The following is a 13,502-nucleotide window of genomic DNA, read 5'->3' on the forward strand; positions in this document are numbered from 1 at the left end:
GTTCACTCAGCACACCTGCTAGGCACTATGCAGATCACAAATGGCTGAGCAGAATTCAGGCTTGGATATATCAGAAATCAAAAGAAGTGTTCTTTGTTAACAAAACCTCCAAAAAGATAGGGGAAACACCACAGCATGATTCTTTGGTTATGTATTCTAACACCCACTATATTTATCTTAAATATATTTACAGAAAACTAAGACCTATACACTTGGCCAACTACATTGAAACAGCTTCTTTCCATTTTTATGAACCACCAGCGAAAATTTACTCACATGCATTGGAAATGAGAGATCTGATTAAAGCCAAGAATAATCTCTAGTTCCTCATGCAGATGGAGATAAAAGTTTGATGTACTGTAACAGACAGTAAACCCAGTATGAGCAGCAAACCAGCCTGCACTAAAACTTGGAAATCAGAAACCCTTGGTGTTGTTCTGTATGAAACACCATCCTAAAAGCAGCATCACGACAGCAAACTTTGGACTTCCTCTGTGGCAAATCGACATTCCTTTGGGATAGTATGATGGACTCTGAAATTTTTTATACAAGAATATGAACACATTCAGTTAAACTACAGAAGTTCAGTTAACCTTCACCTTTAAATCTAAAGGCAAAGAGCTAGATAGATGAGTGAATAAAAATGGAGCAAAAATTAGGTACAATGTGTTTATTGTATTTTATTGATCCAATTTTTTACATGACTAAGTGAACAGAAAATTTTCATTTATTTCCCGAGGAAGCATTTAATTTATGTAATAAGTTTTAGAGCACAAAGTGCATCTCTTTGCAGTAAATTTACTCCTTTTGCTTTGTTTGCTTGCTCTCTGCAAGTCCCAAAAGCACTGCATCAGCTTCCAGCAATGTTGTGTCACTGGCTGCCCCCAAAAACCTGGAGGTCAGTTCAAGATCCAGCAGTCTCAGGCGTACCCGGGTGCCTCTCTGATATTTTCTGTGAAGAAAAAGGAAGAGGGGAAGAAGGTAAGTTTTGTTAAACACTGGTCTTGCATTTCCTAAGGCTCTCTCCTCTCTGCAGATCCAAGTAGCAGCCCCACAGAAAACCAAGCGCTGCAATGAAGTCCAATCCTGTTGTAATGTCATCAGCTCTGAATCTGCTGAGACACACTCCATACCACCACAGAGCCCGTCTCTGCTGATACAATCCTGCCCATCAAAGAATAGACACCACCAGATCCCACTGTGGGAATGCAGACTCTACAAAAAAGCAGTTTATTATATGGGAAACTGTTTGTGTCTTCCATCAAAATATTTTACTGTATCATCTGCCATCATGCCAATAATTATCTGCAGGACAACATATCATCAAAGGGGAGGGAGGGAAAGTCATCATTACATCACTGGTGACATTGCTATTATCAAAAAGTACAATGCCAGCTAACTGTGGTTTATATTTCCAACTCTAGGCCTCAGGCAAGGAACTTTCCTTGTCTTATCCCCTCATCCAAAGAGTGGGCATCATCTGTAAGTTTTTTATTACATATAATTAAAAAGAAACCCCACAACTATTGTAATGAAACATTCTGCCTACAGGCTTGGGTTTTATTGTTTTATGCTCTCTTTTTTTCTTTCCTTTTCCTTTTAAGTCAGAAGATGTGAGTGTTCAATGTGTTTTTAAAACAGACTCTGTGTTAAGATGGCAATGCCAAATTAGTGAAGATATTTAAAATACAAGCAGGTTTTATAATGCACCTGTGAGAACTATTTTTCTTTTGAAAGTTCAAGTTGCACTTTTTTTTTCCTATAAAGAGCTGAAGATGCAGCAAGCTTGACTACATTGAGCAAAAGCAAGAGAAAGTTTGAAACATTCTCAGTTACCAACAGAAAAAAATGTAATAGGGAAGTCTACACCATTTCCATCTCTGCATCCACTGCTGCAGTGAAGAGTATGGCACAGCTACCAAAGACAGAACACAGCTCATATTTGGTTGTTACCTAAATAGCTGGAAGGGATCAGTTCTGTCCTTTTCTCTGTGAAATAAAACATTTCAAAACAGAACAGTTTCACAACTGATGAAAATTATTTAAAAACCTAATGTGCAGCATTTCAGTGTTGCTGAAATCAAAAGACAGTACAGAAGACCTTAAAGTGGATGATATCTTCCAGGATTCATTAGGCTTATTGAGAGGAGAGGTCCCCAAAAAAATTTTGCGATAGGAAGGAGAATGAAGAGGAAAGTTCCTCATTGAAGTATCTAAAATGAAGATCAGCTGACTAGTAGTTTTAGCCATTTGGGTATATGGGAGAAATTCCCAGGAAATTCTGTAGCATGAACCAAACCTTCACCTTACTGACAGCTGCTGGCAAGATGGGTTGCCTTTGCCTTTGCCTCTAACCATAAACTTATCCTCATCTCTAACAATATCTTCAGCATAAAATAGCAGACTTTACTGCCTTTATCAATAGGGGGGTGTGGGGGATTTGAGAAATGGGCAAAATAAGAGGGAGAGAAGGAAATCTGAGAGGGAGAAATGGTGCATTGAAAATAGAAAAGAAGGTGCAGATACCTTTTAATGAAAAAATAGGAGGCTTGGAAAAACAGAAAAGAAGGGATAAATGTAAAGCATGTGACAAAAAAGCATTGAAAACATAGGCAAATTGCATAGAAATCTAGGAAACTATACTATATACAGTAGAGCCAAGAAGAGGAAAACATCACTGAAAAGACTGCATAAAACTATTAAAACCTGACATTAAACTCAGATCTTTGAACTACTGCACTCTGTGCTGCTTTAAAAATCTTAATATATTTGAAATCTAATAAAACTTAAGACTAACACTAGTGGTTCTGTAACAAGCTTTTAAAGACCAGTCATCCTTCTGCCTTTTTCTTCTCTCTTTCCTCCTACAGGAAAAGCAGCTCACCAGTAACCTACAGCAGGAAGCTGTTGAGAACAGTACCTTCAGGGTCCAACACATTCCTACAGAGATTGAACTGAATGAGGTTTAAATTGAATTAGAAGTCCTTTCTCTATTTGACAGCTGACAGTGGGAGAGATATTGATCTCCATCTTTGTAAGTGAAACACAAAATATTACTTTCATCATGCATCAGTTCCTTTTAGCAGGTTGCTTGACTACCATGATGCTCTACAAGTGAATACATTAAACTAATTTTCTTCTAATCAAGCCTTTAAAAGTACTATTTATAACTAGGGAAGTCCATATGGAAAATCTGTGAAGCAACTGGGTTTCTCATTATTAATGCATATAATTTTAAAGAAAATAAACAAGCAAATAATCTTAAGCACAACTGCCCCAGTTTAGCTCTGCTCACTGTACAGTCTGCAGAGAACTTTGCTCTGATTTCCGGACATGACTTTAGCATACATTTGTAATGCAAAATCCAAGCAATTGTAAGAAGAATCACAATCTTCAATGCTGCTTCAGTAACTGGAAGAGATTCCAGATACTTTAATCATACTTAATCATTAAAGAAGCTTTTCCAGTCACAGCACATCTGCTTACAAAAAGATCATGATGAACATCTTGACGAGCTGACAAAACTGCCAATTTATATGAATATAAACATTTGGGTTTGTGACAGATGTTCCCTACAGCTAAAACACTTCAAGAGTATGTGGATGATGTAGAAAAGGCAGAAACATGAACACAACATGCAGTGATGGTCTATCCACTACATTTTAGTGTAAGAGGAAATGATAGGTTGCTCTATGTATAGCAATCATATTCTATCCACAAAGGTATTTATCTGGGAAACAGATAAAACTATCCTATGGTTAAAGCAGAAGCTTGAAGCAGAACCCAGAAACAAAGCAGGCATTTTATTATTTTCAGGAATTGTGGCCTAGGAGACACAGGACACCAGTGTAAAAGGAAAGAAACCATCTACCTACTCCACTTTGCAAAAGGACTCGCTTTATTTTTAAGTAACAATGCTGGTTTTCATGATCACCCTATCCAATGACCATCAGCAGGTACCACTGACCTTCACCCAACCCCCAAGCACTGTGTTTACAGTGTTTCTCAAGGATTCCCTGTTTTCCTCATACCACTTCCTACTACCAGGTAAAAGTATTAAATTCACTGAGAAGTAGACAAAGGTGTTTAGTTATGTTCATAAATGAAGGTGTAATAATTTCTCTAGAACTTAAAAAAGTTATTTTGCAAGTAGACTGAAAGCTTGATCCACTTCCACAGAATTTATTTACAATAGCTATCAATTTTAAGCCCTTGTAAACCCCAATTTTGAATGGAAGGACCCCACCTAATACCCACATTCAGAGAGAGGTGGGAATCCAGCAGCTGCTGTTACTGAGCCATGACCCCTTTTCAAACCAGTGTCCACAGCACCCACTGAAGCACCATCAGAAACCTTTGCCTAAACTTCAACCAAGGAACAAGGGACCCCTAAAAAGCTTTCTCTGTTTTAAATGTGTACCTGCAGGCTTCTCTCCAACTCTTCTGGAGTGGACAAAGCACTAGATACAAGGTGTACCTTCCCTCAAACATCCACTTCCAGAAGATGATGTTTAGTTAAGTTAGAGGCAACCTAAACAACTGCTTCAGTGCTCTTTGTAATTCTTGAACTGTCTTGGAGAAGAACTAGAAGAGAATCCAAATGAAAATCCTTTTTCTTATTTGAACCCCAAATCTGTGCAACCACACATCACCAATGCAACACAGAATATAAGAGCACAGAGAAAGCACACAGCACATCCCTGCTAATGGTGCTAAAGAAATTTTAAAAACAAATACAAAAATTAAAGTTTATGTCCTGTTGCTACATTAAAAACAGGGATTATCTTTGCATGCAAATATCAAACTACTGTGTCAACTTACAAAAAGTAGGTCTTCTCTTTGCTAATCATATGAGTAGAACAGTGAGAACTTTCAGATTCAAGAGACTTGGAAGCTTCCTTCTGACTGTCTACATCACTTCTATTGCAATTTGGTCTCTATGCTGATCCTTTCACTTTTGCACTGAAGCTTTAAATCTCTCAAAATCTTAATGGTAAATTAAAAGGTTTAGCCAAAACTTCCCAAACTCTTCAGTCAAGATTTTAAACTTGTAATTTTAAAGTAATTTTACTATGTGAAAGATACATGAAGAAACAAAAAACCCCAATATTTTTACATAATAAAACTGGAGGGGGAGGATATGGAATGACATATTTCAGCTCCTGCTAATTAAGAATGATGGGGGGGAAATATTTTTTTTAACTTGAAAGTCATTCCAGGTTACAGCCAAAGGTATACAAATGGAGCTGCCTTAGAAAAAGCAATGAGCATGTTAAAACAAGGAGGCTATAACAAAAAGTGAGGATCCTAATTATACCAGTTTTGGCCAAGAAAATAGGACAGTAGTTTTGCAGGTGTGCAATTTTACATGCAAAGGAAGCACCCTTATTACTACATGGCATTAAGAACTTTATTCAAACTCTAAATTATAGCTGTAGACATTAAAGCATTTTGTAAAACTATCCAGTATTTAAAACTGCATGTGATCACAAATTAGCAAGCAGTCCTAGTTCTATTAAAACTACTCAAGTTATTAGTTTAAAATATAAGGCAACAAAGCTTCTATTTTTGGAAACATTGCTACAAAAATAACAATGCAATTACAGAAATGGTTGAGTCTCACTGGGTCTTGGCTGGTATTTCCCACTCATTTCAAAAGTGCATTCACAGATACCTCCTATTTCATACTATAAAAATACAGGACTGATATTTTGAGACAAGTGGAATATTTTGGCTCATATATCCTTTACTTTGTTAATGATTTTCAGTCTCCATTGCCTCCTTTTGGAACAATAACCTGTGCAATACAAAGATGAATGAACTTGCTAGGGCTGGGTATGACCATTCTCTTCCACTGTCCATTCTTCCATGCCCTCTGTCCCACCCCTCAAGAATGTGCATTTCTGATAGGAGTAGGATGGCAACTCTTAAACATGGGGTTTAATTCTACACTGAGGATGTAACTTAGAGAATTTAATTTCATTTTTTACACTTTTTGCATCATTATTTTTTAATGTCCCCCAGCACAGTCTAGTGATGGCTTTCTGCAATGAAAGGAATCCCTGGGTTATCTTCCATTCAAAATCAATTAATATAAAATACTCCAAAGACATGGTTAGAGTTGAGCCATGGTACTCTCAGTGAATGCCATCAGAAGTCTTGATGTCTTTCATTTTTGCACTGAGAATTTCAAAGTGTGTTTTTCAGATCCATTATTCAAGAGGTTTTGTTTCAGTGCCTTAGCACAGTACAGAACAGTTTACAAAATTCAAAACCTTTTAACTTTTTTTTTTTAATTATGTGAAAGACACCACATTATCAACCTCAGAAAAAATAGAAGAGCAGCAAAGGTAGTGAAATAAATTGACCATCACTTTCTCTTCAGAGTTTGTGTACACCATTCTTACCACCTTTCAAATCCACTCAAAATCACCCTGTAGCTCCTTATCAGTAATCATCAAATGATGAAGCATCCCCAGATGCAAACCCACCTCTAACTGCAGCCAGCAGCAAAGCAGGGCAGCTGATGTGGAACAAAGCTGTGTGTGGAACAATCCATTTTGTTTCTAAAAATGTTTTGAAGCATTCCCAGATACTGCCTGAGCCCACACTGGTCTCAACTTTATCAACAAAGGGATGCCCTACAGCTGGCTTAAGGAGCACAGTTCTGTATGAGTTTTGTACAGAGTTTCACCCTCTGATGCCCCACAGTGAAGGAGCTCTGTGAAAGCACAACACTTCCCAGAAACTTCTCCCTCACTGCCAGTATACACAAAATTCTTGTTCAGAGAAAATATGGATGAAAAAAGCAGACTGCTGTCAAGATGACGGCAGCATATTTTACGTAAAAATCTACATCTGTGGCTTTTTGCAGCGAGGCACACATTGCACATGTAGTGATGGGGATGGCAATCCAGCATCCAGCAGGTCCAGACAGCAGTCATAACACACACCCTTCCCCTCAGAATGAGCTCCTAGGCAATGCTGGGGCAAAAAGGCCAAATCCCAGTTTTGTACATAGCAGGGATGGAAGAAAGTGGCAGCAGAAAGGTACTGTGAATTTGGCACAGAGGAGAACATAGATGGTGGAAGAGATACTGGGAGAGAGGTGTCCTGGGGTAGTATTCTGCTGACTGCCTTTCTTTAAAGGCTGTTAAAGAGAGGGCAAAGAACGTGCATAAAAATAAATAACCAGGTAAAGATCTTGATCTGTTATTAAAAAGATTGAGCTGTCTATACAGAAAGAAAATACTGGTATTAAAAGGTGCTTAAATCTGTCTGGGAAAAGCCTGTAATAATCAGAAAAGTGAAGTCCAACTAATGCAGATGAGAATGACAATTTGCAAATAATATTGATGAACTAACAGGAAAAAACTCCAAGCCCTGAGACTTTTCAGCCATTGATGGCTTCAACTAAAGAGATGTCAAAACAGACATGCTAGTTCAGTGCAGGATAACCTGCTGAAATGTCATATCTCATGATACAGTGAAGTCCTGAGAGATGACCTGAAGGTCCCTTATGGCTTAAATTTTATTCATCCATTATTTATTACCACAGCATCCAGTCATTCAAATAAGGGATGGATGCTCAAAATAGGAATTTCAAAGCATCTCTGTTCTCTGCAATCAAACACTTCACAAAAATGCTCCAAGGTTGCTGGCTACATTCTGTCAGAAAATGCAATCTTGCTTCTTCTGACTCATCAGCCCATTACCACTTCAGCTGTATTTGTTTCCTACTCCATTTGTTTTTCTCTTTCCTTGAACTAAGAAAGCAAACACGCTGTCATTTCTTCTGAGCTATTCCTGCTTGTGACACCCGCTTAATAATTTTTCAGAATATTTTTGCTCCTTCTGCCAAATTCATACTTCTACAAGGAAACAGGCTATACTCTGACAGATAGAAGCAGAGATCTAGATTACTCTGCTAGACAAAAGCAGATTAAAGCCTCTCATATTCTTGGAAGCACTTAGCAGAATGCTTTAAGAGTGTGTAAAATGATCAACTTTAGCAACAGCCACTGTCACCTAGTGTTTTGGAACAACAGTGCATTAGCAGATCCTAAGGCAAACATCCTTAAAACCAGCAGGTTTTATGCACCTCAGGAAGTCCAAAGCTAAACCCTACTTTACAATGACCACCATCTAAAGCAGAAATTGGAAATGAATACACAATTAATTTGGGCATATTAACTAGATGCTGATGTGAAAAACACCCTGTAGCACTTGTATATTCCCCCTGGACAATTGGAGCTTACAAAAGTGCTAAGGTCACTTCATGTATGAACACTTGGGGGAAAAAAAACCTACTAAACAGATTGGTACCTGCAGAAGAGTTTGAGAGTCCACCCCATCGTTAGGGGGGGAAATAATATCTCTATTTATGCTTATGGAGCTGTTCAAAGCCATAATTTATTGGTCAAGCCTTGGCAGCTTCACTCTGTGGCACTCAAGTGCAGGGACCTTGTCACCCTTCCCTGTGTGTTGACTGTTGGCTATTGATGCCAGATAGCTGACTGAAAGTGGCACAGACACAGCTACATGAAACACGTACGTGTTCTTTCCTATTGTTAAAAGAAGGTATATGCACAGCCTGACAAGAATTGTTTTATAATTGTCACAGAAAAGCATCAAACAAGCCACTGTGAAGACACTGTCAAGTTCTGCTATTACCATGATATCAATAATCAATGGCATTTGTGTCTGTGACAGCAAAAGAATACAGCCAAGTATTTCAATCTAATTCTGTTCCAGTCTGGACATTCAGAGTTTCAGCAGAATTTCTTACTTGTAAATTACTTCTAAACAGTAACATGCTTGTCCTCAATTCAAACAAAACCCAAAGCAGCCAATATTTAATTACTAGAACAAGCAAAAAAAAAAATATCTTGCTGTAACTTTTGCTACAGTATCTGCAAGAATCAATCTGCATTCCCTAAAATTTCTGGTACAGGATCATTCCGTTTTTTAGGGAAGGAATCCACAGAATAATCTGTATTTTAAAATGTACTTCATATCACATCAAAGATGAATGCTGTAACCTTTTCTCCATGGCACAGAGAGGTAAGCTTTGACAAATGAAACTTGCAAGAGGTGGCTCCTGTCATCTAAGAACTTGTATCAGATATAGTCATGTCATCATACACCAATTTATGCCAGTTGCTTTCTCAGTCTATAACGTAAAGCATTTCCTTTAACTTGATAGGAAAATGAAAGAAAAAAGAAATCTGAGTCTTTAGTCCAAATATTTATATTTTTTCCACTGCTTAAACTATTAAACTAATTATTTTGATTAAAATATTGCTTTGTAACTTACAAAATGTTAAAAAAATAAAGACTACATATTTAAATATATATTAAAAAAATTATTTTACAAAACACTAAAAAACCCCATAGCCCTTTATGCTTACAGGCAGCAGAAGCCAGGCAAACTGCTTAAAAGACGAAAGATAAAGGTACCCAAGTGGAAAAGAAACAAAAAACCAAACTCATGTGAAGTCTGCTCTAGCTCACATTCTTCTATCCATCTCTCCACAAGTAATCACTATTGTAATTCCTACCCCTTCTCCTTCCCATGCTGAGACCTTGGCTCAGTCATATACTTCTCATGCACATAGTCCTAAACCTTCAGCCCTCCACAGTTCAAATTCATTTTCCACAGCACTGTCTTCATTTTATTCATCGATGTGGTCTCAATCTTACTCTCTTTCTACACCTTCTCCATTTCCTACATTGTAACTTCTCTGGCCTCTCTCTGTCTCCCTGAGATCTCAGACCAGCCATATGCAGTCTTCTTTTTCTATTCCACAAAAAACTATCAGACATGTTTTCTTGCCCCCTCTTACAGCCTGCTCACTCATCCTAGTCCCAGTCCATTTATCCAGCCAACCTCACCTTCTTTTCAGTTTCTTACCCCATCATAACTTTCTCTTTCACCAGTACCAGCTAAGTTCAGTTGTCTCCCTTTTCTGGCAATGCTTCTCAGTTTTCTCACTCAGCTGATTCTAATCCCCTTGCACCAGCCATCCTGGCAGTTCTCTTATAAGGGATTAAAAATAGTACATTCTGACAATTCAGACTGTATTATTAGTTCTTATCAAAATTCAAATCAGACTCCCTCTTACTACCTGGGTAATGATACTAACTAGGGAACAATGACAATGAATTTAAAAACCTGCCCAGCTTTGGTGCTCAATCCTCAAGCTTTTTGCAGTTTGGAGTAGCTGTCACACAGGAGAATCCTCAGCAAACCAGGATAATTCACATACTGTCAGCAGGTTTCTGCAGACACATCACTTAACCCTGCTCTGATGCTCCCATCCACACTGATGGAAAGTACTGTACATGGCCTTTACTTGTATTTAAACCTCACCATAGCCATAAATTGTATTTATATTTTTCTTGAGAGAGCTGGATGCTGAAGACATGTAGGGTCAGCTAAAATGGCTGTTCAGGGGCAGTGAGTGCTGGTAACCATGTCAGTGTCAGGGCTGGCATACAAAGACAAGAAAATAGAGCTGCTAAACAGCTGAAGCAGATACTTGAATTCTCAGCTGCAAGTGAATGCAACAGGAGAGATGCAAAAGGTGCTAAAGATGAGGGAAGACTTGGCATTAATGGTTTGGGGTCTCAAAGGAAGAATGGGCAGGGAGAGAGGGGTCTGGAGGAGACAGAGTTAGAGGACTACAACTTTGGAGAATGTGGGTGAGGTCTGTAGAGATAGCTGATGGGCTTGAGAGAAAAGGACGACAAAGAGGCTAAGACAAGAGGAACAGGAGGTACCACATGGCTCCTCTTCCTCAATCAGCTAAGGCCAAGGGAGAACTGCTCCTTCCCAAAGGACTGCTGAAAAGTACCAGCCTCTTCCCTGAACCTCCCTGTTCCCTAGTTTTTCTCCAACTCAGTCATTCTTACTGTTCACTGTGGCAAAAGACAAGTCATATTTATGTAACAGCTGGTCTGTAAGATGCAACATATGCAGATTGCTCAGACAACTGCAAGACACTCAGCTAAAAATTTTAGCTAAAAATGTCTGACAGTATGGTCTGAAAAAGCTAAAAGAGGATAAAACAAGATCTGGCAGAGAAAAAGTCCCCCTGTAACAACAGATTATAAACCTAACTATTTCCAGTGCTCTTAAACCATCTTGAAGCATCACCAAGTGTGCACATCTGGAACAAATGCCTGCATTTCTACACCAGAGAACATTACCCAACATTTTAAGGATTATCAAATAGTATTTCTTGACATTTCAATTCCTTGTTAGTATCCATTTATGTGAATGCCTCAAGAACAATCTCAGCTACTTACATTATAAGTGAACAATAGAGACTAACACTGAATAGACTTTTTGATGAAAAAGAGTTCATGGTGCTCCTGTAAAAGGAACATTTTCAGATTTGGTCAGGAACATTTCTTTGTAAGCTAACACTTGTGTTATTCATTCCAATGGCTTTCGCAGTTAATAAAAGTCTATTCAGAGACAACATGAAAATCTTATTGGGGAATGGTGCCTTAAAAATGCAACCAGTTTGTCACTGTCAGTTTGATTTTCCAGATGTGGCAAGGAGGAGTGTGAAGCACGGGGAAGGTTCACTTCTCTGCAAAATGCTAAGCACTTGCCTTTGAGAGGAGCAAATATTTCATGGTCCACTTTCTGCTAAAAAACACCTAATATATTAATAGATCTTAATCAGAGTTAGGAGAGGGACAGTGTTCAAATGTGTTTTGGATTTTTAAAATATGCCCTTTGTGAAACTGTGGAATGGGTGAGGAAAACATATAAAGAATATCCATGAAGAACCTCATGGGTCTAGGCAAGGCATTACCAGGTCATCTAACAAGCCACTCACCTGCTGCACACAGCAATGTCAGGAGTGAGCTCAGATTGCCAAGGGCAGCTTTTAGAAATGCTAAATGGAGGGGAAAACCATCCAAAAGAGCATGAAACAAGGTATTACCAGACTATTAAGGTACTAAAAATTACAAAGGTTGACCTAACGCTATAATGCTTGAGGTTAAGCAAATATGGACTATCACTGAACATAAGTATCATAAGGAAGTTTTCAGAAAATTTCATTTTGGAGGCAATAAAGAAGAAATTAATAGTTGGATAAATCAAAAGAAACATGTAGGCAAAAATGGCAGTTGCAGGTTGGAAGTACACAAGGAGGGGCCTCCCGGGAAAGCCGCTGGGTACCACATCAGAATGGGTGGTAACATCCTGGGCTCCTAACACCAAAGACAGCAGAAGGGTAGGAAGGGTTTCTAAAGGGAATTCTATTTAGGGGACACTGACACTGAAACAAGAGCATGCTTACTATTTTAAAAGGGGGAATGAAAAAGAGGGAAAGCTTAAAGTATAGTCTATGCAATTCAGTGAAACTGGAGAGACAAACAAGAAATAGTCCTCAAGGACGAAAAAAGCTTATTTAAAAATGGTAAAAAGTAGGTGCAATCATGATAGCAGATCTGCATTCAGCATGGGGAATACACCTGGAAATGAACTAGCAACAACTGTTGTGACACTCTACAAGGACAAGAGCCATCTTCCTGATCTACTCGTCTGGCTTATGCCTTCCTCTATAACCACTTTATTGTCTTCTGCTCAATAGAGAACCACTGCTAAGTTCTTATTAAACACAACACACACATATGGACTGATAAAAAATACCAAATAAGGCTGTGGGTTTTTTTTCCTAGATGTGGAAAGATGAAAGAACTACAGAAACTGAAATTATTACATCTTTCTCCACAATGAGAAAATTAGAGCTAGATAAAGATATTCAGGGGAAAAAGGAATAAATAGAGATTCTGTCATTAGAGGAAACAACTGAGAAATAAAAGAATTAATGATTATTATACAGAGTCAGATAACTTTCTCCTCTACAGTCCCAGCTCCAATTTCTTCCTAGAAGCAGCTTCTTTGAGGAATTTTTCACCTATAAGCTCTTTTTGGACCTCATTTGGTCCAACTTAAACTGTGCAATCTTTCAACTGGATCTACATAGGTAGACCTTTCACATCAGAGATTTATTATGGGAGTACAAAACTGTCAACCAAAAGAGTCAAAGTAATGACAAAGTGTGTGTATATTTGAAGAATGGAGATAAAAATAAAATTATATGAACAAATGGAACTTAATTTAGAACTCGGCTTCCAGGTCTTTGTTCTTCACGTTTGGTACCATCAACAACAGAAGAGCTGGATTCAGAGCTTTAGGTAGACAATACCAGCAACTGTGTCCAAAGAAGCACCATGTTCTCTGGCAGACTTTAGCACAAAAAACAATTTGAACCCTCTTTTGTATGTATACAAGCTCAGACAAACACTTAATGCTATTAGTTTCCAATGTTACTTGGAAATTAATTTAAATATTCTAAGGTGTTTTCTTAGACCCTTTATTCAGAAACTCCACAACAGATGTCCTAAAAATAATTTAGAAGAAGGCCTGTATCATATCAGATCTTCATAACACTAAAAAATGAAGAGCTGAAAGTACA

General features: G+C 38.1%; 1 protein-coding gene across 1 annotated transcript in view; it reads right to left on the reverse strand.

Moving 5' to 3' along the window:
• Positions 1-655: 655 nt before the first annotated feature.
• TPD52 (tumor protein D52) overlaps positions 656-13,502 on the reverse strand; it is a 123,771-nt gene continuing 110,924 nt past the window's right edge. Inside the window, exon 7 of the mRNA XM_050970881.1 lies at positions 656-952. Within this exon, the coding sequence (XP_050826838.1) occupies positions 799-952 (154 nt within the window). The 3' untranslated portion in view covers positions 656-798. The remainder of the gene's footprint in view (positions 953-13,502) is intronic.

The sequence above is a fragment of the Serinus canaria genome, chromosome 2 (assembly GCF_022539315.1).
Source record: "Serinus canaria isolate serCan28SL12 chromosome 2, serCan2020, whole genome shotgun sequence".
NCBI classification, from domain to species: domain Eukaryota; kingdom Metazoa; phylum Chordata; class Aves; order Passeriformes; family Fringillidae; genus Serinus; species Serinus canaria.